Raw genomic sequence first — 27,607 nt, 5'->3', positions numbered from 1 at the left:
GAGAGCCAAGCAGGGTCAAAAGATTTAGTTCTTATCGATTTTTTAAAAGCAAATTTCCCATATTTTTTTTAGGGAGGGGGGGGGGGCAGACTGATAAATTGAGCCTCCAATTATTAGAGACCATATTATAGAAGATTAAAATAATGATAATAATCGTTTTGTACCACTTCAGAGGCAATAGCAAGAGGCAAGAGAAAATCGCTTAAAATTCGATGATAATGTGGATTACATTTTGCAAAAAGGAACCCTATAGCATTGCAATGATGCTAAGATTGTGCAACTTCATCCTTTGCAATAAAATTGCGGAACTCGTGAAAAACTTTGAAATTTAGATGGTAATTTTTGTCTTAAATTTACAGTTTTTAGCGAGTGAAATAGAAACTATTAATGGATAATCGGGTTTTTCCTCTAAGACAAAAGAAGTTGCACAATCTTAGCAACATTGCAATGCTAATGGTTCCTTTTGGCAAAATGCAATCCATGTGTATTAACCTTCCTGTTGCCTCTTAGATGGCACCAAACGCGCAATCATTGCCAGATAATTTTAAAAGCTTCTTTTTCAACTTTGAAAATTCTTTGAAAATTGAAGACCCAATTCTTGCCTAGTTACCAAATTATTAAAAGTATTTGACAAAAATCACTGCAAAGTAAAGTCGATAAAATAGTAGGTATTTGCGACCTTGATAGTATTGATGACCTTGATTGATTAGTACCAACCTGCCCATTAATATACTCACTACAGCCTCTTAATGTCTTTTAAATAGGCTTTTTAGGAATAACAAAACTCTCATTTTTTCATGCTTACCAAGCCGGGTTGAAAATTAGTAGAAAGGAAAAAAATGAAGAGTCTTCAGCCCGATCGAGTGATTCAGCTCAACTACATGCTTACACATGGAACAAGAAACCGGGCATCTAGGAAACCAAAAATAGATCTTGATTCATAATGAAAACGTTACCCCAAAAACCGGAAGCAGATTCTCTGCATGTTTGCAAAGTCAATTGAAGAAATCTATAAAATCGTGGAAATGGCGGTCCCAATTGTGTATCCAGCTTTTCTAGGGCATATGTAGGACAATAAATTAGGTATTTTTATCCAACATTTAATAAGCACGGTTCAAAGAACAACCAGATGCAAGTATCAACTCCAGAAATAAGGACTAAACGCGATTTTTATTACATATAAAAAGTTTGAATGATTCTACAGCAATGGCGTAAATGAAAGACCGCACTGAGGGTAAGCCCAAGGCTCTAAAGGGCCCAGTCACTTTCTGAAATGTTGAAGTAGAATCCCCTCATCGAGCCTTACGCGGTATTGAGGTGGGCCCAGAGATAAAGTCTGCGAGCTGGCCCGCGCTTGGTGAGTTAAGTAACTCATTACGGAAAACGCATGAATTAAAAAAAAAAAGTCACTTTGTACACAACTGAAGAGTGTAAGCCTGAAAAATTACCCTACAATAAAATCCTTTCGTAAGCTATTCAAGGGGGGGGGGGGGGGGGGTAAAGGTCTAAGTTTGGCTCACGGGGTCCTGTGACCACCTGTTACTCTGAGTGCGTGGATCCGGCGCAGATATCGCGCTTTGGCGGGATTGACAATCCAAGAGGCAAACGTAAAACAGAACTGCCACAACATGGATTTGAACGTGAGTCACGGCGGTGATGGACGAATGCGCTACCACTTCGCCATTTGACGCCCGTATCTGTACATGGGGGATTATTTTAATTGCGGACGTTACATTCTATGCATTAAACTGTCCATTAGTTGGTCTACTCGACCCGAAAAATTCAAAATTTTTCAAACACTGAGAAATGTACCTTACTCTCTGCAGGGTGTCCGGAAGTTAACGTGCATAACTTTCAGGATCGATTTTTCGGCTCAAAATATGACTATTTTTTCCGGTACACATGTGCCCGAAAACGCTTCATAAGTGAGCTAAGCGCTTCCAAAGTTGCCATTTTTTTATTTCAAATTGATGTAACTCCTCGTTATTTTGTCGTTAGTAGTTGAAACTTGGGGTAGGGAGGTATTTTTTGGCGCACGATTCATTTTTCGTGTTTCCAAGGACTTACGTCCTCGGGAAATGACGTAACGAGCATTCCCGAATTTTAAAATTGCGATAACTTTTTTGATAGACGATATTTGGAAAAACGGATAACACCAAGCGAAAGAGCGCGAAAAATCCGGGACTAAAATCACTGCGAAAAAAAAAATGACGACGCGACGCAACAGAGCTTCGAAAAAGTTTCAGATTTTCGAAGCTCCTTGCTGAGTAGGCAATTTTTACTGCAGGGGCTGTAAGAAATTTGCCTCCGGAGCAAGGGGCTTCGAGACTCAGACGGATGAATCCTTCGCGATAGCTTCGGGATTTTCGAAGCCCCTTGCTCCGTAGGCCACTTCCTTACAGTCCCTGCAGTAGAAATTGCCTACTCAGCAAGGAGCTTCAAAAATCTGAAACTTTTTTGAAGCTCTGGTGCGTTGCGTCGAAATGACGCGTTTCAGGAAAATTTGGTGGGGTAATTTTTGTCCCGGATTTTTCGCGCTCTTTCGCGTGGTGTAATCCGTTTTTCCAAAAATTATCTACCAAAAAAGGTATCGCAATTTTAAAATTCGGGAATGCTCGTTACGTCATTCCCCGAGGACGTACGTCCTTGAAAACACGAAAAATGAATCGTGCGCCAAAAAATACCTCCCTTCCCCAAGCTTCAACTTGAAAAAAATGGCAACTTTGGAAGCGCATAGCTCACTTACGAGGCGTTTTCGGGCATATGTGTATAGGAAAAAATAGTCATATTTTGAGCCGAAAAATCGATCCCGAAAGTTAAGTACGTTAACTTCCGGACACCCTGTGTAATGCTGCAAAGAGCCTCGCCAAAAAAAGGTGTTTTTTAGCCCCTTTTTGTATACCCGAGTTGATCAACCGGACACTGCTCAAATGAAAGCCTATGGTAAGGCAAACTTCCATGCACAGTTTCAACTTGAAGTGACCCCTCGTTTAGGCTGTAGAGCGTTGACAATTTTCCATTTTCATGTGCTAAAATCAAGGAATTCTGGACTATTAGTCCGGTGCATAAGTAGACTAGGACACCCGTGTTGGTCAACTGGACACGGCTAAAATGAAAGCTTATGTTAAAGCAAATTTCCATGCAAAGTTTCAACTTGCAGTGACCCCTCGTTTAGGCTGTACAGCGTTGCCAATTTTCCATTTTTATGCGCTATACTCGAGGAATACTGGAGGATCATGGTTCAACAGGCTAGTACACCCGAGTTGGTCAACGGGACAAGGCTCAAACGAAAGCTTATGGTAAGGCAAACTTTCAGGAAAAGTTACAACCAGAAGTGAAAATTCATTTAGGCTGTACAGAGTTGCCAATTTTCCATTTTCATGAGGTAATATCGAGGAGTTCTGGATGATCATGGTTCAACAGACTAGTACACCCGAGTTGGTCAACGGGACACGGCTCAAGCAATAGCTTATGGTAAGGCAAACTTCCAGAAAAAGTTTCAACTGGAAGTGAAACCTCGTTTAGACTGAACAGCGTTGCCAATTTTCCATTTTTATGCGCTATATTCAAGGAATACTGGATCATCATAGTTCAACAGACTAGTACACCCGAGTTGGTCACCACTGCCATACACTGAATGGTGACGGCACCTGAAAGTACGATTCTTCGCGCGAAAAGCTCAAAAATATGGGCGTCTTGTCGTAAAATAAATGTAAGCAATTTGGCAACGTTACTCTGAACTTTCCATTTTTGCCTTGAACAATAAGTATGTACTATGGCATGGTGATATTCAGTCATCAGAATGACATGAATGCCTTGGAAATTACGTCATCGAAGTATTCACGTTAGAAAATCTTTAATTTTTGTAAGAAATTAAGATATACTTGGCAACATTGCGTTCGGAATTCAATTTTCTCCGTCTGTAGCGTTCATTTACTATCGAGTCGTAATGTTTAGCCCATACTCATCAAAGTTGTAGCCCATAGGGATACGGTTTCTGCCAAAAATCTCGAAAATGACTTAATTTTATGTTAAAAAAATGAATGAAATATTGGCAATACTGCTTCGAAAAATTCACGATGGCCTTTAGTTGCGCTTCTATTCGATCTCAGGGTGGTTTTCAGCTCGTACACTGATGCACTAATCTGTTTAATTATGATGCACTGGACTATTAGTCCCGAATTCCTTGATTTTAGCAAATAAACATGGAAAATTGGCAACGCTGTACAGCCTAAACGAGGTTTCACTTCAAGTTGAAACTTTTCCTGCAAGTTTGCCTTACCATAAGCTATCCCTTGAGCCGTGTCCCGTTGACCAACTCGGGTGTACTAGTCTGTTGAACCATGATCATCCAGTATTCCTCGATAGTACCTCATGAAAATGGAAAATTGGCAACGCTGTACAGCCTAAACGAGGTTTCACTTCAAGGTTGAAACTTTTCCTGGAAAATTGCCTTACCATTAGCTTTCATTTAAGCCCTGTCCCGTTGACCAACTCGGGTGTACTAGTCTGTTGAACCATGATGATTCAGTATTTCTGGAGTATAGCGCATAAAAATGGAAAATTGGCAACGCTGTACAGCCTAAACGAGGGGTCACTTCAAGTTGATACTTTGCATGGAAGTTTGCCTTAACATAAGTTTTCATTTGAGCCTTGTCCCGTTGACCAACTCGGGTATACAAAAAAAGGGGCTAAACTTGGCAAGGCTCTTTTCGTTTAAAAATATTGTTTACGAAGCAAGATACGGGTCAAAGAAACTCGTTGCGGACGTTACAAAAAAGACCTCTCATTTCTGAGGACCTTACTTTGACTGTAATTTTTATAGAAACTATATACTTCATCTATATTCTGGTCGGCTCTGATAACGTCTCATTGAGTCTACTTCTAAAATAAGTATCTACATCAAATAAAGTTTATACAGGGTGTCCCAAAAGTCCATACCCCCCTGGTAATTTTTGAACGGTTAGAGATAGAAAAACGAAACTTTGGGAATATTTCTATCTCAAGGGGGACCATCTTTTAGGGGGGGTCAAAATTTTTGCCCCTCCCTCAGAGGTGGCGGGGCCCCCAACTTTTCTCCCCAAAAAGTAACCCCTATCTTGTGATACACCATTAGAAATAACATAAGAACTGAGAATTTTGGCGCAACCGCAAATCAATATTTCAATTTTTGATCGAGTTAAGATAATTTGACCTATTTTCAAAAAACCATAACTCCGGTTCAAATGGACCACTGGACAAGGTACGAGTTTAAGCATTCTGATACATATTTTTTAACCAAAATTTCACGTAAAACACGATGCGCACAACAAAAATTACCGAAATCAACTCCTTGCAATGATATTAAATGATTCCTGATGCGTGAGTTCAAACCACCCGCTCATTAAAACTCAATGCTCTACGTGATTCACATCGCGCGCTGAACATTATCATGACAGTCTTTGTGATATAAAAATCTGGCAACCTCAATTTTGACGCTTGGGCTCAGCTATAGCAAATTGCTTATAATTTTAACAACACATGGTGGGTTATGAACAGTGATCGATTGAGAGGCTAGCTGAAACTGTTGTGGTGCGCGCTTTGACTCACGTAGAGCTTTGAGTTTCTTGTGAGCGGGCAGTTCAAAATCCGCGTAACCAATGTGAAATAAAAAGGTTAATATCTTCATCAGGAGCTGGTTCCAGTAATTTTCGTTGCGCGAATCGTGTTCTACGTGAAATTCTGGTTAAGAAACATGTATCAGATTGCTTAAATTCGTACCTTGTCTAGCGGTCCATCATCGTAGAGATAGAAATAAAACGGCAAAATGTAGCAATTTATAAGCACTTATAAAAAGAAATCACAGAAATCACCTCAAACTAATTTTAAGAGGGATTCGGACCCCAAATACATGAGTTCAAAGGTCATAAGATTTTCCCGAGAAATGAGCGTATTTTCCCTGACTTCGTCTCAACATCACCACGGCAAGTTCAAAAATTAGTTCAAGGTTGCGTTTTCAAGTCCTCAAATCTCGGGAAAAGTTAAGAGAAAGGAAATCTAAGGTGATTAAATTTGTGGTTTCAATGTTTTTTTAAACCTTTCCCGAGATTTGAGGACTTGAAAACACAACGTTGAACTAATTTTGAACTTACCGTGGTGATGTTGAGACAAAGTTAGGGAAAATACGCTCATTTCTCGGGAAAATCATATGACCTTTGAACTCACGCATTTGGGGTCCAAACCTCCCTTAAAATTAGTTTGCGGTAATTTCTGTGATTTTTAATTATGAGTGCTTACAAATTGCTTCATTTTGCCGTTTTATTTCTTTCTCTACGATAATTTGAACTGGAGTTATGGTTTTTTGAAAAATAGTTCAAATTATCATAACTCTGTCAAAAATTGAGATATTGATCTGCAGTTCGTGCCAAAATTTTCAGTTTATATGTCCTTTCTAATGGTGTATTTCAAGATAGGGGTTACTTTTTGGGGGGAAAAGTTGGGGGCCCCCGCCCCCTCTGAGGGAGGGGGAAAAATTATGGCCCCCCCCCCCCTTAAAGATGGTCCCCTTTGAGATAGAAATATTTCCAAAGTGACGAATGCCACTTATTTTTACTTTCTGAGAAAATTGAGACCCGTCTGCGTGTGACTCATTTTTGGGGAAAATTGAAGAAAGCAGCGAAAAACAATAAATAAGACGAATATTGAGAAACTTCGCGACGTAAGCAGCGTAATGCTTAACTTGTGTTCGACGAGTAAGCTACGAATTTTAAGTTTCAGCACTTGTAAAAAGTTTTCAGAAACACAGAATTCAGACTGATTTGATTTTCGTGGGAGAAACCTAAAAATGTCGAAAAATAGCGAAAACTGCCATAAAAGTAAACTAGGTAGCTAAAACATTTTCTCGCTCAAAAATGTCTAATGCCCGCTGATGAGTAGCAGTAAATGTAATAAAAATTGGCCTTCGGCCAATTTATGCGCCGCGCAAGCGCCGCACTATGGGTCCGAATAGCCGGTTTAAGCGGCAATAAATCGAAAAAGTGAAGTTCGGAAAAAGTTAGATTTTAAGCGGAAGATCGATAGTACATACTGTGGAGAAGACTCCTGTAAAATTTCATTTCGATTAAAGCACTAATAAAGATGTGACAAGCCTGGGAAGTGCGGCGCGCGGAGCACTTTATGAGTGCGATTCCAGTCACCGAGCGGCAGTGCTGTGTTTAAGGGCTTGTTTTCGTCGTTTCACCGTACCTGAAAGTGTTTGGGCACTTAATTCACAAAATATAGGATAAGTTTAAGATGTTTCATGCTGAAACTGTTCTTTTTCATCATATCTAATGTTCTAGATTAACCCTTAGACATAGTCACTTTTTTCAATAAATTCACAAAAGTAGGACCCAAAAAATATCCTTTGCACCTCTGAGCACCTCGTAATTTTACTCGGAAGTTATTGTCATGACTCTAGACTACCTTTTAGTCTGAGTGGCAGATCAATCACACACAATCGCCTCAAGTTATTTCTCATGAAAAAGACGTTTTCGCGGTTCTTATCACTTACAACAATTAGCTATCATATGCCATTGACGATGACTTTTATCATATGTTCCATTGTCATATTCTAGCAAATCGAATGCATTAGAGCCTAAATCTGCCCAGGCAGAATAATACGAGTTGATGGGGTTGATCGGGACCAATTGAAACTTGTGCTCAAGAACAGCAAAGAATCGCCTCAAGAGGCTACTTTGAGGCCCCGTAAAAGTTATTTTTTTTGACGTTTTAAGTGTTTCAAACATATAATCTATCAGTGTAGATATATGTTAGCATAAGTTTAGCTTGGCAGACGAAAACAAGTCTAAACGGTTGATCGGTGGGACTTGAAAGTAAGGCTCCCGAGCAATGAAATTGTCTTAGGAAGCCACTTTGAGGTCCCGTGAACGTTTTTTTTTTACGTTTACCCATGTTCCAAACAAATAATCTATCAAAATGGATATATTTAAGCTTAAGTTTAGCTTGGCAGACGAAATCAAGTTCAAACGGCTGATCGGTGGGACTTGAAAGTAGGCCTCTGGAGCCATGAAACGTAGAAGTATTATCCTGAGCTGTCTTTTTCAACTTCCCTTGATAGTAGTGTTTGACGAGGCTCTACTTTTAGCTTCTTATAGTCCATCCAATGTAAAATTAATTTTTAAACTTATAAAAAAAAAAAAAAAAAATCTACCGGGGTTCGAACCCGGGATATTAAGATGACGAGGAAGACGCGATGTCAACTGCTCCACCGCGGCAACCTGAACAATACGCCTCAATTTAAGGTTTCTGAACAAAATATTACCACAGTTATATAACGTATAAAAATGTTAAAAATGGATTTTTCCTGAAGAATATTAGCATTTTTGCACTCAGCGACCTTAAAAACCCCTGAAAACTCATGTTGCGAGGTTTAAACATACATATCTGATTTAATGCCGCTTAAACCGGCTATTCGGACCATAGTGCGCCGCGTACGGACGCCCCGCGCCGGCATATGGGGGGGAGGGGGGCTTCGACCGCCCCTATCATGGTGCAAGGATCGCACAAGACTTTCTCGCTGAAGCCGGCCCTCCACTCCGGCAGACACTTTTACTGGAATATTTAGAAAGAGACTGCCAATTTCACAAACCATGAAGTTCAATTGGAATTCAGATCGAACGATAATAGTTATGAAATTTTTATTCAAACCACTAATTTTAGCGTAAATCTCTTCGCGATATGTGATGAATTCATATTCGGAATCGACTCGTCGATATTTGAGGTATCTTCAATTAAATAATTGATTAATGATGCCTCCTAACAAAGACGGCGATAGTTAAAAAAATTAGCTTTTCTACGATTCATTAGGATCTATTGGATTCATTGACATCATACTTCAGATACGATTATATATTTTAATCTTTCTTAAAGCACGGTAATAAGCCATCAAAAATCTTCTTCAATGGGTAGAATAACTATTCGGTGTTTAAATAGTCTTAAAATAAACGGGTATTGCCTAGCATCGATCCCAAGTTTCAAAGTTGGTGGTCGAATCTCCCCGCTGGAACGGTCCACCCCCCCCCCCCCTCCCCGCCGAGAGCGCCACCTACTTAGCTCGTATCTCCGTGTATTTAAACAATAACAGCGTCGACAAATCTGGACAGGTGATAAATAACCGCGCTTTCTTGTTATCATTAATCAGGAAATCAATCATGTTCGAGCAGTAAGTATTATTATATTTGCGTTCGGTACCTTGTAAAAAAGAACCGCGAAAGATGGAATTTGCAGGGATTCTAAGTTCATTAGCAACAAATTTATTAGTTTCTAATAAAGATCGAAGTGTCAGTTCCAGTGTTAGCTTCGATGATTCATAGTATGTACGTACCTAATTAGTCGTCAAAGTTTGCTTGGTGTATGCCTACGGAGTAATTTTGGAGACAGTATATGATGCATTGTGTAATGCATTTGAAATCCCAGGTTTCATCTGACTCAAAGCACTTGCTGCTTATACCGAAAAGTCTTCCCTTCCTTGAGCGTTCAGCCCAAAATGGCGACTTGCTACTGACTCCTCTTCAATTATGAGATTAGTCCAAAGATCCTTTAGAAACTTAAATTAATGACTCAGGTGGTGCTCTTGTACCAACTTTCAAAGAATTAAAGGCATTTTTTTCAAAAGTTTCAGTCCGTGAAAGTGAGCTCTCCGTGTGATCAAAGTGCTCTCCTCGCTACATGACGCGTAACCCTTCAATTTTTAGTTTAGTCCAAATATCTCTTGGGAACGTAAATAAATGACCCGCGTGGTGCTTTAATGCCAACTTTCAAAGAATTAAAGGCATTTTTTTAAAATTTACCTACAGTCCTTGAAAATGAGTTGTTTGTGTGATGTCGCGGAACAAAGTGCCCTTCTTTTGTGCCTCGTAATCCCTTGAATTTTGAGTTTAGTCCAAAGATCTTTTAGGAACTTCAATTAATGACCCAGGTGATGTACTTGTTGCCCACTTTTAAAGGTTTAAAGGCAATTTTCAAAATTTACAGTCCATCAAAATGAGCTATCCGTGTGATTTTGCTAAGAATCGACCGTGTGGCCCCTAGCCCTCCCCCTCCCCTCCCCCAAATTTTGGCGTATCCCAAAATCGTGCATAATGAGACCATAGATATGGTCTTCTCTGCAAACTGCAAATCTTGAATGAAATCGAACAAATAGATTCTGAGATATCGCTATAGACAGATTTGGGGGACGCCTGACGGACGGACACACATTTTTTCAAGTATGGTAATTTTGACTCCTGGGACATTAAAACGTTTAGAAATGATGAAATTTTTACTTTCTTTCTCTTGGAGGATGACAATACCTCCTCTACCCTAGGGGAGCGAGAAAGTAAAAATATTAAATGATGACTTACTGAGCCATAAGGTGAACATTATCACGTTGAGTCAATTGAACTTCCCGTAAATTAAAGAATGAAACGCATAGAACTTTTTTTTAAATTTAGTGGTAATTGCCGAGCAGATGTACGTTTTGACCTTTTTCAAAAAGATGGTTTTGAAAACGCCATAGTTTCATAAATATCACTAGAAAAGAAATCATTGAGGATCGATAAGCGGACAAACTCACTGCCAAATGAGTCAGTTAAGTCTTTTTTTTTATTGTGTCATTCGAAAGTAGTAAGTGACCGAAGCTTAGTTTTTTTCCTAATTTTTTTTTGATGACTGCAAACGGGAGAAAAGTTTATTCGAAAGTTCCAAAAATTAGGGTGGCCTAAAACGGCGTTTGAACTGCGCGCTCGTAGGTTCCGCATGTACACGTCACGATCAATATGGCGGCGGAATGCGTAGTATACACGGCGGCGACGCGTTGGCGGTATGTTTTTGTTGGTCAATTGGAGGTTATGTCGGTTACTTTGTTTCAGAGTCATATCCATTGTGCTTAATTCACTAAGCTTTTCAATCAGAATGCGATACAAGGGTATGTAGGATATGAAACATTCACACAGAACTTACCTAACCTCAAACGAGAAATCGTGATGTCAACAACGGCGGCGTGGCGGTAGTAGGTAAGCAGGTTGGTTTCGTCGCCGCCATCTTCCCGTTTATGACGCGGAGATGCGGAGATTCACGGCGCGGCGGTCGGTTCAAACACGTTTTCGAGGACCCCTAAAAAGGAAGCGTTATATCTCCGCGGAGACAATTTTTCGTGAAATTTTAACATGCGCATCGTTCTTCTTGTACCGAAAACTGTAAGATCCGACTAATTGCAGGCAAATCCCTCCCGAGCTTAACTGACTCATTCACTCCTATCCCAGAAAAAATGGAATTTTCTGCAAAGCGCGGAAGTTTTACCAACGAACCATTGTTGCAATGTGCTCATCAGTTGGACAGTTAATTTACTTATCAAACCCTTGAAATGACGCTACTCTATTTAAGGAGGTACAGGCGTAAGAGGGAGCAGATGGCTCGAATGTGCGGGTGCGTAGTGCGTACCTCTCTTGTGCATTTGGCGAGTGAAGCCTTGCGCATGTTCGGATATTTTTTGGTTTCTCTCAAGAAAACAAATCTGTCAGAATTCCAAGTTTCTGAAAACTTATAACATATGCTGAAACTTAAAATTCGTAGTTCAGAAAGCCGATCGAACACAAGTGAGGTTACGGTTGCTTACGTTACGAAGTTTTATAATATTCGTCTCTTTTACTATTTTTTGCTACTTTCTTCAATTTTTCCCAAAAACCAGTCACACGGAGGCAGGTCTCAATATTGTCAGAAAGTAAAAATACGAGGTATTCGTCGTTTTTGAATCGGATGAAAAACATTTAGGGAGCATCGCGGTCCATTTTCCGAAGTTGCCCAAAGAGGATTGGATTACCCTAGCCGCATTATGTCATACGCAGCAGCGCGGCGCCCCGACGCCTACGAATCGGCTCCGCTGTGAGCCCAATAGACCTCTGGGTGTTTTTGTGAGTAAATATCGAGTTATTTATATTTTGGCGCATTTTACAGTCGAAAGAAGAAATTCTGCGGATCGGCCTGTTTTCACTCCATTAACTTAAATCAATTTAATTTTTTTGAAAACAGCCTCAAGTCGGCATTTCGGCACATCTTTATTGTCGGAGAGCGAAAATATTAAAAAGCAGGTATCTTGTTTGGATTGTAAGAAACAAATTTAGGGGGCGTCTCGATTCATTTTCCGAAGTCGCCCAGTTTGGAACACCCTGTCGTTAAACGGCTTTGTTGCGGACGTTACACACATTCCTATGGAACTTAATACCTAAAATAGGCTGTAACTCTCGCAGTTTATGAAATATAATTGAAGTAAAAGGTAATAGCATGAAGCAGGAAAGCCAATTGTCACAACGGTACATGAATTTCTCCTTAAATTCAATACGAATAGCTGTGAGAACATTTACCGATGTAAATATCTAAGGTGATGGTAGTGCCGAGTTTCTACCTTTACTTAAAATACAACTTAAAAATAAATTTAAGGACAAATTAGTTGTGAAATGAACAGCGCGGCAAAAGTAAGAGATGTAACGTTCGTCATGAGTATAAAAATGCACCTTTCCAGAAAAATACAAGGTGTCCCAGATCACCCGTAAGAGGTTATTTTTTTCCATTATTATAGGTCGAACGAAGTCGGGGATGGTAAAAGTGAAAGGGAAATTGACCCCAAGGTGTCTGAATTTCGTCCTCCCTTAAGCTCCTCCTGCCACCTTGGTAGCTAAAACGGGTGTTCCAACCAAAGACATAAAGACAGAGCACTAAAAGCAAAAAATGAAGCTTCTAGAGCCTCTTTTCAATCACCTCTACTATTGGCTAGAGGATTGGCGGCGAAATCGGGACAAGTTTGAATTCAAATGTAGGGCGGGAACTAATAAATAAAATTGCGGAAACAAAGTATTTTAGGTTGATTTTTGCCCAAATTCAGGTACACACTCATATTTTTTTAACTTTAGGTTAGTTTCAGTCCGTCGTCGACCGATTAATTTCATTTGGGAGTAACGTTGATCTAGAACTGTAACGGCCTGTTTGAACCTGCAGAACCACCATGAGCAGAAGAAAAACTAACTTTATCTGAGATTACTGCCTGTTACCGAGCAAAAGTAGGTGTATTATATTAGGACGCAGACCGAACTTTCTTAGTATATTCGTTTTAGGAATTTAAAATACGTTTCAAAGAAGAAATGTGCAAAAATCAAGAGGACAAGTTCAAATCAAATTTCCGTTTGCCGCCATGGATTCCCGCGCTCATTTACACACTCACACAAGCGCGCAGCGCCGAACCTAGCTTCACTTTTTCCTCGTGCTTTTAGATACGAGCGCTCCGTCTTTATGTCTTTGGTTCCAACTTCAAAAGTGAGGATACCGGTGAGCATCAACATTTTGAAATTATGCCATGAAACTCGGGCGGTACCAAAGAATTTTAACCTACACAATCACCAAAAAATCCAAAACTAGCCAAGTGCGCTGCCCAGAAAATTTTCTCCGGGTTTTTCACTGCACACGAAAATATTTCTTAATAACATGTTGGAAAAATCACGAAAAAATTATTTTCGCGGGCATCGACAGATAGCAGCAATGTGCAGCATTACCGATAAAGACCCCGCGTGTGCACTATAGTAACGCTGTTAAAGCAGGAACCGCATGATTGACTCGATAACATCGTTGTTAAACACGAAGAGAAGTTAAAAGTAGTTAAGATCAATAATTAAACTGCATTTAAATGTGCATTATCAGGACAAATTTATCAAATATTTAAGAAAATGATAAAAATGTTTTACCGAAATTTAATTCAAAATTGAACACACTTCATACATAAAAATAAATTGAAACATAATAGGGCTACTACAGTTTACCTGAATTTATAATAACAGCCTATCAAACAAGTTAACTGTGAGATTACTTTCTGCTAGAGCCGAGTAACGTCCTCCTCTGCGTTGCGGACGTTAACTGTGGACTGTAACTCCATGTAGTTGTAAATCTTAAAGATGCAATAAGTAGTGTATAAAAATTGCTCCGGACATAACCTTAAAAATCACTGATTTGAACATACCGTTAGAAAAACTGGAAAATCTTGCGAATCTAGGAGCTTGAAATGAAAAGTGAACTCACTTCATAAAATTGAAGGTTTTTCCTACTCGGTGCACAAAATTTTATTGCACACAAGTTGAGTTGATTTTTTAACCTCGAAGGTCCCGTTTAGAAATAATTCCCTAGGTGCTGAATTCACGCTAATTGAGAGAGCTCATCTAATTCAGCCGTCGTTGGTGATATTCACGCTCTGATATATTCACTCAGAGTGCGGCGCGATATTCGCGCTGGATCTTGTTTTCACGCCCGATGTTCACTCAGAGAAATCATTAATTTTTAACAGTGTAGTTTTAATTTTCGTGCAAAGTTCCGCGATTTGCTAGTGTGGACACGACTTAAAAAAAAATGAGCCCAACACGAGTAAATGCGTATAAAGCCCCGGCCCCTTTTCCGCTCTCAGGCACGTCCAATTGATGGTTCTGATTCATGTTTTAAAACGGATGAGAAGGGAGCGGAAAAATACAGGTGGCCCACTGGCGAAAAATAAGTGAATTCGACCCTGCCCGGTGGGAGGACTTGGGGTTGGGTATTATTAAGTACCACCGAAAATGATAAAGCTACACGTATGCTCGGAGAGAGAGAGAGAGAGGGGGGGGGGGCACACAGGTTTGCCCCGGAGCCCCACCACCCTAAATCTTACATTGCTGTGTACAAGTTTGAGAAACAACGGTTATGAGTTATGATCTGACAACGGTGGTCAAAAAAGAGCGATGCTTCTAAATGAAACGACAACTATCCGACTAATAGCTAAATGAAACATGGCGACACTGGATTAAAGACATGATGCCGAGAAACGATGATCAAATTGTATTCGACCCTTTAAAATCTACGTTGGCGATTTTCCGGAGCAATTTGTCATTATACCGTTTCAGCCGTGTTCTATGATTATCGTTTATCGATTTTATTATTCCATTCGTTGAATTGTGAGATAATCGAAAATTCAGTGATCGATTACAGATCGAATTGAATTAAAAATAGTCGATGCACGAATGCACGTCAGCATTCTCAGAGACGGTAAATTTTGCCTGCCAGGGTTCCCAAATGAAAATCGGCATCTGTACTAAGTTGGAGAATCAAGGGTCATGTGTGCTGAACACTTTGCGTGATAATACAGCGGAGTGTGTGCAAAATCGACAATTCCCCCCTCATGGATTTTGACGAATTTTCAGTATGTTATTCTTCATTGTAGGATACGCCTTTCCCCAAAGTTTCAAAGCCTGAAATGAATTTCTTTCCGCGTAGCAGCGTTGCCAAATTGAAAACCGTCGAGTTCCATATCTTTTGAACGAAAAGAGATATTGAAAAGCAGTTTGCGTTGAAATTCTCCTAAAATTGCGTTCTTTTAAAATATGTATTCAATTTGATCGTTCAGGTACTTTAAGATTGCAATGATGCCATTTTTCACACTTTCTAAAGGGTCAATTTTTTTTCAGCCCTAACACATCGTCAAATGCAGGATTCTCGATTCGAACAAAAAACTGTTCATTAAATTATTCGTACTTTTCCATTTCTTTTGATATATTATAGCTCCCAGGGAAGCGATTGGTAGCGGAGATATGAGCAATCTAAGTTTATTCTCCGCGCGCGCCGACTGGAATCCGGGCGCCGCGCCACTCGCCGCTCGGAGTCGGCTGCACACTCCCTCCCGTAAGCTTCTTGAGGTCAATCCTATGTATGTATTTTTTTTCGTACTTTTCATTTTTGGCCCTTAAAAAGACCTCTGATGAATTTTTAGGAGCCTTGCGGTCCATTGTTGCCATGGTTGGCGCGTATTAACGTTTTTTTTCCTTCAATTTTACTCACAATTCTACTGTAAAACTTAATTTAAACTGAAAACTGTGTGCGTTGAGGGGAAGAGAGTTAGAAAAAAATAAACTTTCATGTATAACTTTTTCCTCCGTTGCCAAATTTTCTAGAAAAATCGTATCAAAGAGCCAGATTTAGGAAAAATTGGATAAATCGCCACGCCATGGTTTAAGAAAGTGGGGCGCAACTTTCATATTGACGTACGTAACAGATCTTACCCATCTATATACATATTAAAAAACCATAGTTGAATCTGGATTCCGAAGATGTGAAAATTGTCCGGGATGTCACCTTTTGCGGCCTTTCCTTATGTTTAAGATAGATCTTTTGAGTGTTTTTCGACCTTTAGTCATCCTCCATAAGGGTGTACCGTTTGTATTTTTGCTGTACCTTTCATTTTTGAGAAGAACGTTAAAAAGTATGAAATTAGGATCTCAGAATCCTTAAATTAATAAAAAGCTTTCGGGGCCAAAATCAATTTCAAAACAAATCAAAGGTTGTTCACAGAAGGATGATCTTGACGTCAACATTTTGAGAACAGAGAGAGCTAAAAGAGAAATGCTTCTCATATTGTTATGATGAATGTTATGAAAAAGAAACAAAATAGGGGTACTTAAATGGACTAATCCTTGCGTCATTATTCAACAGAGATTGGTGCCAATCAATTCCTAATAATTTAATTGTAAATGTGACCGAGGTACAATTTTATGATCGGGGTAGGTAAGTGTCCACTTTGTCGGTGTGAATGACCATTATACTGTCCTGCATGTGACAACAATTCAATCTCGAACCATATTTTTAGTACTTTTCTGAGGTTTGATCTAAAAATAGTTAGCATAGGCAGAAATTAAGGGTTTGTAAATTACTGCTTCAAATACTGTATTTAAGTTGTTCACTTCCTAAGAAAATCTAAGATGGGCGGACAGGGTGTATCTCTCTGTGAGGGAAACTTAGAATATCTGTAAGATGTAAGTAATGTTAAATTGCAAGTTAAAGAAGAATGCACATGCCTCAACCTCCTGATTAGCTCCCTACTTTTGATCTTTAAAAAAATGCCAAAGCAAGCGTCACAGGTGAAGTGAAAGAAGTCCTCCGATTGGTTAGAGTCAGAGAGAAAAGCATCGATTTTTTGCAATTTGTGTTTAACAGAAAGATTTTCAATTATCTTTAGAAGAAAGCAGAAATTTCCGTTAAGGGTGTGATACCAACTATCTCACCTGAGTTCTTGTGGGGTTGTTTCAATTCGCGCAGAAAAAGGAATCTCTTCTACATTTTAAGCTTATTCATCTGACAAACCCTATTATCCTATTGAGAAAAACGAAAAAAACAAAATAGTAGGATAAGAGTGATTTTTTTAAATACTTCACAGCCTTGTCGAAGTTCAATTCTTTCAAAATACAAGCCGGAGTATCAAGGCCTTCATGTGACCCACATTCCAAAATTTAATTTCAGTGACAGCAGTCCTGGGCACTGGCCTGCTGACAAGGAAATCTAATTAGGTAAGCTTTGATGTGTACAAAACTGTTTTCTTCGGTTGTTGAAGGAAAATGTTGTGTGCTGAAGTCAACACTTTGCATAAAGTTCAAAGGTTTGATTTCCTACAGACCTCTCTTCTTGTTCTTTCAACGTGAAAGTTAGGAGGGTATTACTACCAATATGAAATGTTCTTTGATGTTTCATGACAAAGATACATATGGAGATTATAAAAATCTGCTAAGAGGTGTCATCTAATTTTTAGCCACACAGAGATCACAACCACAAAAAAGTTGCAAATCAAAACTGAGAAGTAGTTTTTTTAAGATAAGATCATGAGACTGATGTTTTCAATGTGGATAGTAGCAAAGGCCACTTGTTCAGAGGCCCATATACGTCGTTGGCGCTTGCAAACTGAAAGTAAACAACCGTCAACTTAGCTGACGACACCTCTATGCTCATAGAGGCATTGTATGTTGAGACATAAGTCAAGTATGGTTCAGGTCACCACTCATTAGTGGTGTCAGATGCGTTCTCTGGAGGCATCAGGTCAACTGTTGCTTACCCGATGAGTACCGTTGAGAGTTTGACGATCGTTCTTGAAGATTTGCTGACTTCTCGCTAATTGCCTGATGACTGTCATGGCAGGCCATCGGCCAACGCAATCGCCCAGCACCTTTCAAAGGTGATGGGCAAGGCCACTGAGCGTTGAGATAACCTCAATGTCTTAAGTATTCGCATTCCCGCCATCCCGCCATCATTTATCGTGTCTCGTAACTCGCCTTTTAATTTAAATAAAATGTAGATTCTTTTTCAATTTGACCTAGTAACCCTCAGGGTTGATTATCTCCGAGAACAATACCTAAAATGATGTAAACCATAACACGCTCCTGAAGTAAACAAAAACAAAACCTGAGCCGCCATGACAGTCACATGACGAAAGTTATTCATCGGGCAATTCATGAAAAATCAGCAACGTATTTCCTCTGATGCTTCCAGAGAACGCATCTGTCATTTGACTGCATGAGTTAACCTGTTGAGTGGTGCTGATTCTGCAGTAACCAGAGTTTGACATTTTTCTCTACATATGATGCTTCCGCTCTAATATTAAGTATGTTCATTAGAACTGAAATATTGCAACATCCAGATCGAAAATTAAGGTCACTAACCCTTAAATTGACCTTCCTCTTTCAACTTGATAAAGAATGAGAGAGCCAATGTATAATTGTGTAAGCCCATTCAGAGGACTCGCACCCCTTGATTGTGGCCTGTACATCATAATTGATTTTGGGATTACCCATTTAGCTCTCTTACATCTGTGCTTAGGGAAGTCGGAGATCCTAAGCATGACAGTTTTAAACCTCTACTTGAGAAAAACCATTGTAACTCCATGTATCCATCAAAAATTGCAAAACATTGAGATTCACTACATAAAACTAGTGTTCTGCAGGTGTAGGGCTAGAGGATAAGACTTCTGAACCCATCCTTATTGTGGTGATAAGCTGAACACCGTTAATGCTTGGAACTGGGAAGGGAAAAGAAGAGAGTGAAGAGACAATCTTTCTTTGCATCGTATTGAATGGCAATCCACTGAGAGAGTGTTCAGCGATGAGACAAATGTCACAACAACCTGAATGCATCAATCATCAGTTGGCTCAATAGTTTTCACAAAATGTGTGCTGCATGGTAGCATGCTACAATGTGACGTTTGTTTCTTCTACTTTTTCCTCAGTTGTAGGCATCTACCTCTCCTTTCAGTGACAAATGAGAGATAAATAATTGACTAAGACTGTGGACTGTGTCACATTTAAGGGAGCAAACAGTAGCCTTAATCAGAAATTTGAAAGATCAAATTAGTTTTAGTGACCAGAAGATTATCGATTCACGGTAAGTGTGACACAACAAATTGGTTAGAATTAGCTACACACTTTTGGATGACACATCCAAATGAGATAGAAATATGGCATGAGAATCAAATAATGATTACAGCAAACTGTGCTGGTAGGGACTTAGGGAGTCATGGTCCAAAGGATCAGGCTTTGGAAGGAGATAACCAAAATCAAAGGTATATAACATCAGCTGTTCATGCATTACTGGTTAAAAACAGAAATGTGAGGAATCTGCGGGTTACGAGGCTATGACTGAAATTCTGGCTCATTATTTAAATAACTGAGAATTTTCTGCCCATATGCTACGATCGAAGAATCGCAGAAAATGAAGAACAATATGAAAGTTTGAAACATTAGGCTTTACACCTAATCAATAGAATAATGGCGACCCAGAAAAATCAATTGGGAAAAACAAGGAGTTCAGATATATCGTGCGAAGGGACACTTACTTTTAATAACTCTATCCATCGTTGGCAATTTTTGACTATTAGACGACATGATAACAATAGTATAATTTAAGTTCACCCGAAACACATGGGATTTCCGAGGAAATCGAACAGTAACCGCACTAATTACTACCGATCAACTAAGACACACACTGAACTGAACTAAGATAACACTGCGCTGCGCTGCCCGCTGCGCTGCATTGCGCACAACTCCGCGCACGGCGAACGACAACGATTACCGGTCTCCACTTACCGACAAATTTTGGTAGAGTGCGCCACCTGACGACTAAAGAATGTGAAGGGTCGAATATTGTGGTCCTTCCATCATAATATAGACGAATTTAGTTTCCCGCATAGGCCGCGTCAAATCCAATGTATTTGACTGTGCTGTATGCTGTATTTGACTGACACTGAATTGTGCGACGAGGCGCAGCGCGGCGTGGAGATACCTGCCGGGAGCTCCCTCGGCCACCTCGGCCTATCTCATGCCAGTGAGGAAAACGGAGACATGTGAACAATGGGTTTGTTGCATGAAATTTTGTTAATTCAATTTCTAAAAGTTTGAGGTCTACTGAGTATTGAGGTATTTTTTTAAAAAAAATTCCGGTCACCGGAACTTAGAGACAAAGCTCCTCAAAGTCAAAGGCCATTTGAAACGGGTCTTTTCCCGCGCTTCGAAACTGGGACTTCGTGACGTCACATGGTATACACCAAGGTTCGCCCTATGTAAAATACGTGTAAATACGGTCTTTTCAAAAATTCGCGAAAAATCGTTTTTTTTTTTTGCCGAGACTCGATTTCTTTGCGTCGATGAAAATTTTAGGATTTGAGTAATAATTTCAAAACAATTTTGCAAGCTCTCCATCATGATTTCTTGGTGAAAAAGGGAGTTGAAATAGAGCTTTTTGCATATCTTCTGCCGCTGCCGGGAGCCGTGCGTTCCGTCGGATTCGGGTGCACCCGGACTGCTTCGGCAGTATTCGTGCGTTGTAGCCAATCAAAGCTCGAGTTGGGCTCCCTAGGCGCTGGTGGCGCCGGTGACCAGAAATCGCAACAACACCATAACATAGACTTGTTCTTATAACTTTTTTAATCTCAATTAACGCTGTGTTTGAGTTTATGATCAAAATACGGTTCTGAACACCTTTCGGCATGATTACCGACAGTATTTGCCGAGGAAAAAAGATAATTTAGACACTTTAAATAGCACAACAGATCATACGAGGGGCATTCGTAAAGTAAGTATATACCTTTATTTGACCCAATTTTTTGGCGATTTTAAAAAATTGGGTTGGCGCTGTCAGCCGACTTCCGTCAGGTTTAGCCGTCAGGTCCTTTAACGGAGACGAGTGTAAAGTCCTCGGCGCCTCCGCAGGGATTCGAATCCGAATCGCAGCGGTGGCAGGCCAGCTCATTGCCACTTGGCTATGGCCGCGAATTGAAGCCTCTTAGGTGGATCGGCGCTTAGCAACATTACAACTTTTGTCAATTTAATTTCGAGGTATCGTGATTTTTCCGTTGAAAAATGCTACTTGGGTATTTGGACTGAAATAAATATTTAGGAGAACTTTGAATGTGCAAGTTGCCTACATTTGTCCCAAATTTGCGTGTCCCCCGTGCCTGATTCTTGAATTTAAATCGATGTTGCAGCATAACTAGAGTGATTATTTGAGAAAACTTCATCGGAGATGAATGTAATGCTTTTGAATTTGAGAAAAAAAAAAAGGTCAATTTCTTTTTTGCTCCATCAATAACTTTTTCACGCGCTAGAATCATTGTCCCCAGCAACAGTCAGGAGAGACATGGCAACAATGTAACAAGCTCTAAATGATTGCCGTAACGTTGAGTTTTTACCAAAAACTACTTTTTTTTGTTTCGATTGAATAGTTCACACGTCGCAGATGGCAAAAATTCTGAAATTCGCAAATTATTGTGCATGATTAACGCCATTAATGATGCCAAACAAAATGCTATACACGATATCTAACAGGAAGTCAAGGATACACACACACTAATATCAGCTCGTAAAATACTTTCGAAGTATGCGTTGCGGAAATTTTTTTCTTATTCCGATACTCTGGGATGTGCTACTAAATATTCCGTGAAAAAAACTCCAAAATTGTCTTTACTGTTAGAGATAAGCTTAAAAAACAGCTTATTTCCATCCTGTCCCGTACCATACGGTCCCATAAGTTTCCGTCCTGTCCCAGTGTCCCAACTCTTTAGGGGTTTTACCGACTGGCGGAACGGAGGAATCCATCGTTGGAATTCGGCGATTGACCCCGAAACCGCACCAATTCGGTGCTCATTCACGTTGACCGGTGCGCACAATGTAAACAAATCGGCCGCCATTTTGAAAATCATTCCTGTTCCTCTGTTCTCGTAGCGTGGTAGCGTGCTGGCTAATGAATCCGTTGATGAAAAAAAATATTTACTTTGTGATAATTTCGATGCGTTCGTGCCCTTAACTTGTTGAATGAACAGATAGCTGCTAATACAAAGTAGCAGCTCAATTCACAAGTTCCCACTTGAAGACAGTGCCAATGAAAAATTGTGCATCTAGGTTTGCGATGCTGCATACTTCCTGCCATTATGTATGTCCTAAATGGTAGGATTCTCAATCTCAAGCGATGATAAGTGCCCTGATTCTTCTTGTGAGAGTAAAGAATATTCTGGGAAAATTTCAAGCAATGTTCGTCCACTCCCTTTTAAGAAAATAATATTTGAACAGAGATTTTAACTTAAGTACTGCAAACGAGATCCGCATGTGAGCAAGTTAACCGTTGATTTTTATTTTTTGTTGTTCTTTTTCTATGAGCAAGATACCCCCTCCCCGCCTATCGGCAGTAATTTCTGCCACAGATAAGATGTTCGTAACCAATTTTTTTATTCAGGAAATGATGAACTAAACTGAGAAAAAAGTATAGGCGATTAATAAAAACAAGAAGTACTATACTTTTCTTGTAATACATGTTTTTAGGCCATACAAAGTTCTGCGAGAAGTACCTTACGCTTCTCGTAAATGGTAACTTACAATCGTTCATCGATTTTAAATCGTTATTTTACTATTTTCAGTCACAAAAACCTTATTTTAACTATCACTGATGCATTAAAAATACTCACCTGTATACAGAGAAAAATTTATCGGCACCAGTTATTCCATTTATCTAACTCGTTGATCTAACTCCATTTTCAATTACACCTCATGATAATCAATGAAAGCAATGTACCTAAGAAGATGAATAATTCTATTCGGAGCAAATTTAAGAGTTCTTAGTGACCAAAAGAACATTTTGACAAATTCTACCTAAAATAAGTTTTTATAGCTGCAGGGCGCGCATGACATAATAATTTGATATTTTAATACGTGGGTAAATAATTAATTATTGCCAGCAAAAGGATGAAGCGTCATAGCTATGTGCCTCGCTTTTCATAATTAATGCAAACAGGGGTTATTCATCAGCAACACAAGTAATTGGTTTAAAAAGAAGTTCCTCGTCAGAGAAACCGGAGTCACGCATTTGAAAATAATTAGAAATACCGCGCTTAATTTGAATTTGCCGCGCAAAATAGGTTCCGCCATCTTTGTAGTGTCACCGGTGTGCCGACCCGAAGAGCATCATTTGATGCTTTTTCGGGTCATTCTTTTGGTCAAACGTTGGCCTCTGTTCCGTCAGTTTGAACGACTCGTTATTTAGTGGGACAGTGGTCAGAGTGGAAAACCGTTACAACTGAGACAATTGATTGTTTAAGCCCGGTAGGCGCTCTTTTCTACCGATTTAAAGAAAACTTGTTTTCCAGGGTATTTTTCAATGAGGAACTCGAATTTTTAGTCGAATTTTCAAAATTTGAAAATCCGAGATAGCGGACATGGCCTAAAATGCTATCTCAGCACCTAATCAATCCATTTACGTGCAAATTGGTACACGAGGGTATTTTTCAATAGAGAATTCGAATTTTCAGTCTTTTCAAAATTCGAAAATTTAAGATGGACGTGGCCTAAAATGCTATCTCAGCACCTAATCAATCGATTAAAGTGAAACATGGCACCTACCCATAGGTAGATACTTTTTGACGGGAAACTGAAAATATTAGTCAAATTTCCAAGATTCGAAAATCTAAGATGGCGGCCGTGGCTTAAAACACTGTCTCGGTGACTAGTTAATTGATTTTAATGAAACTGGACCGGAAAACCTTGGTATTAAGAAAAGGAAAGGAAACTTTAATAGGGGGACAATACATGGTTTCTTATGTATTTTAGGCTACGAGATCGAAAAATTCCTAGGTTTTTTCCATCGTGCACAGATTCTCCCGGAAAATTGACTTTTCTGGAAAAGCTATATTTTTAAGGAAGACTCCGATTTCTCCGGAAAAATTCCGAACTTTCCCGGGATGAATTGCACTGATACAGGTAAATGGAGGTGATCTTCAGAATCAGCGCCAAAAATCTATTCCGAAACCGATGGCAAATCTTCGGAAAATCCAAAAAAAAGTTGACCGGTGTAATTAATGCAATTCCTCAAACTTTTCCTGGCTTTATCTCCACTTCAGCGGGTACATGCCCATTCGAAGTTTTAAAATTCGGTGTTTTTGATCCATTTTGTACTGCAATATTCCAAGAAATAAAAGCTTCTTCTCGTGTTAAAGGAAGACAGTGCGCATTTCGATAAACAGACCGAACTGTCTAAAAGACAAGCAGAATAAGCTTCAGATATCTTTCATGACGGATGAATTTTTTCTCAATTTTTTTAGTTCTGCAAGATATGAGAGGGTAACATGTTTTCAATTCTGCTTTAATTCTATGCTCGACGATGATTTTATGAAAATTGTGTTCAATTTTCAATTAAAAGTATTATATGTCACCTCTGAGATAATTTGGGAAATTAGGCAAAACTAGAGAAAGTCTTGGGAAGTGATAGGTACACTTGACGGTGGAAATTCGGGTTTAAGCCCAACTATTAAGTTCGGCGAGCTATATTTCCTAATTCTACATCTAGTGATAGTCAAAATAAAGTTAGGTTTGCCCAAAAATAAACACAAAAAAAATTTGGGAGGAAATAGAACCTGGAATTGGACCCTTATTTGAAGTCAACCAGGTACCTATGAAAGTCGACGGCAGGAAATTCCTTACTCCCCGCGTGTTTATCCATTCTTTTGATTTTCAGCTATAGGGGTAGAAAAGCACAAAGTTCCGTCTCGTTATCAACAGAATAATTTTAATTTCGTCCACCTCTAGACTGGTTTCTTCAGTACTATTTTTTAAGACTATTAATGGGCCTGTTGCATGCGAGAGATACAGCCGCACGAATAGTCTTTTTAGAGGTTAAATGACACGAAAATTACGATGGTCACATTAAAAAAGTCTGAAATACTTACACTCCTTACTGCGCACTTTGCGTTGTTAGGAACGCGCTTTTTCAAATTTTCCGCGTCTGGGGGCAGTTTTCTAATCACCGGAAACGAGCAAACGGCGGGCTCGGTGATTTCCGGAAGATGCCGAGTCGTTGTTGTTGTTGTTATTTTTTCCTTCAGTTTGTTTACAAACCCAACGTGATCTCCTACAGTGGTCCATATACGCTTTATGCGGTAACCAAATCGATCAACTTTTAAATATCCAACGCAATCCTTCTACATTTCATTTCACGATGTCACGAGGTCCGATTTTTAGGTTATGTTGTCAGTTTTAGTTGACCGGAAATAGCCGCGAGTTGCCGTTAATTGTTTCCGTTAGAAAACTGCCCCCAGACGCGGGAAATTTGAAAAAGCGCGTTCCTAACACCACAAATTGCGCAGTAAGGAGTGTATTTCAGACTTTTTTAATGTGACCATCGTAATTTTCGTGTCATTTAACCTCTAAAAAGTCTATTCGCACGGCTGTATCTCTCGCATGCAACAGGCCCATTCAGTCTGTAAGTAAATAAATCTAAGTGCATTCTTGCATTTTTGCAATGTCTTTTCTCACCAGTGATACGAAGTTACCAGATAGTTAAAACCATTTTGACCTGTTAATTATACATATTCATTCCATTTTTCTGAGAACTAGTAGTTCCATCTCTGTTTTAAATATTTGTGAAAAAGTTCTTGTTACATGTTTGTTTACTGTCATTATAGTTTCGAATTTTGTCTGTTGTTAGTATTTTTAACACTAGATACACCTCGTTTTATACTTCATCTGTGGTTAATGTTTTCTGAAAAACCTTTCATTACTTGAATTTTTCTTAATATGAGTAAATTACACCCCCCCCCCCCCCCTCTTTAACATTATTATGTACCCGATTATTTCGACATCTGTACCTATATTATACAAATTAATTATGGATCTACTCCATTTTATTCCTTTTTCGTTTTTTTTAAATTTTTTTTTGGGGGGGAGGGGGGTGTCGAATCATCATTAATCATTAATATAAACTTCGAAGGATTCAGACTTTCAGCGATTCTACCTTTTTCTATTTCACTCGAGAGGTTGCCAGATTGCGCGATAAATGTGGATATTTTACATGGATTTGAATTGGGAAAAGTGCTAAAGAAGCAACTTATCTGGCAACAATAGAGTCCGGGAGGGACGAGAGGCTGCCTTCCCGGGAAAGCTCATGATTTAGCCGGAAATGTCATTAAAACAATTGATTCCGTTTGAAGCATTAATTGTATACTAGGGGAAAGCTATTTTAAAATAATAATTGTAAATGGACACAGATGCTAAAGAAAGGGAAAAAGGAAAGGAAATGAAATGAGGATATGATTACTAATATGCAATCAGAGAGAATAAAACAAAAACATCAGAGAGATTTATATGCGATGAAAGTATAAGAAAACAACACGAGTGGGCTCATTGCGATTCGGAACTCGAACTGTACTATCGTTGAGCAGTTTTTAGACCCCAACGCCACCGATAATCTTCTTAAGAGGTAAAGATGAACTTTTGCTACTTCAGCAAGTCAAATCGCGGAAGGAGATCCATGGATTGTCTTTTTCCGCCACCCGATGGGATGACGTCCCAGTCAAATGCGTTTTTGAAGAAATGATCGATCCCCATCATCGCTTCATCTCCACACATCTATTCATGTGCAAATGATGGCACGCTCCGGCAACAAGGTTCTATGACGAAATCATTTTTGTCTCCAGAGTTTCCAAAATGTATCCATCTTAGTGATCAAATGTCCAATCACTGAGAAAAATGGCTCGCGGAGCGAGCCGAATGTCACTCGCGTAGCGAGTGATCGGGGGTCCAGGGGGCGCAGCCCCTTGGCTGGCCGTGACGGACGCGCAAAGCGCGTCCAGAACGGCTAGTTACCATTAATATAAGCTTCGAAGGATTCAGACTTTCAGTCAATTCCACCTTTTTCTACTTCACTCGAGGCGTTGGCAGATAGAGCGATAAATGTGAATATTTTACATGGGTTTGAATTGGGAAAAGTACTGAGAAAGAAACTTATCTGGCAACAGTAGAGCCCGAGAGGGACGAGAGTCTGCCTTCCTAGGAAAACCCATGATTTAGCCGGAAATGTAATTAATGAAACAAATTGGTTCCGTTTGAAGCATCAAATGTATACTAGAGAAAGCTATTTTAAAATAATAATTGCAAATGGACAGAGATGCTACAAAAAAGGAAAAGAAAGGAAATGAAATGAGGAAGAATTTCTTATGCAATCAGAGAGAATATAAACAAAAACATCAGAGAAATTTGTATAAATGAAACTATGAAAAAAAACACAAGTGGGCTCATGGCGATTTGGAACTCGAACTATATTATCGTTGAGTAGTTTTTAGACACCGACGCCACCGAGGAAGTAAAGATAACTTTTGCTACTTCAGCAAGTCAAATCGCGAGAGAAGATCCACGGTTGTTTCTTTCCTCCACCTGAAAGGACTGACGTCCCAGTCAAATGCGTTTTTCAAGAAATGATCGATCCCCATCATTGCCTCCTCTCCACA

The 27,607-nt window shown here is 39.5% G+C and overlaps 1 protein-coding gene across 7 annotated transcripts in view; it reads right to left on the bottom strand.

The window, feature by feature from the left end:
- The window catches only part of LOC109040504 (serine/threonine-protein phosphatase 2B catalytic subunit 2), a 415,824-nt gene extending 395,915 nt beyond the window's left edge, over nt 1-19,909 (bottom strand). For 3 of the 7 annotated variants that reach the window (XM_072305204.1, XM_072305201.1, XM_019056476.2), the window contains exon 1: nt 19,679-19,906. In XM_072305204.1, the coding sequence (XP_072161305.1) occupies nt 19,679-19,727 (49 nt within the window). In that variant the 5' untranslated portion in view covers nt 19,728-19,906. Of the gene's footprint in view, nt 1-19,678 lie in introns of all 7 variants that reach the window. The other 4 variants (XM_072305189.1, XM_072305192.1, XM_072305196.1 and 1 more) reach the window with 2 other exon arrangements.
- Nucleotides 19,910-27,607: the final 7,698 nt, after the last annotated feature.

The sequence above is a fragment of the Bemisia tabaci genome, chromosome 1 (assembly GCF_918797505.1).
Source record: "Bemisia tabaci chromosome 1, PGI_BMITA_v3".
Lineage (NCBI taxonomy): Eukaryota > Metazoa > Arthropoda > Insecta > Hemiptera > Aleyrodidae > Bemisia > Bemisia tabaci.
This window is presented reverse-complemented; position numbering and strand designations above follow the sequence as displayed.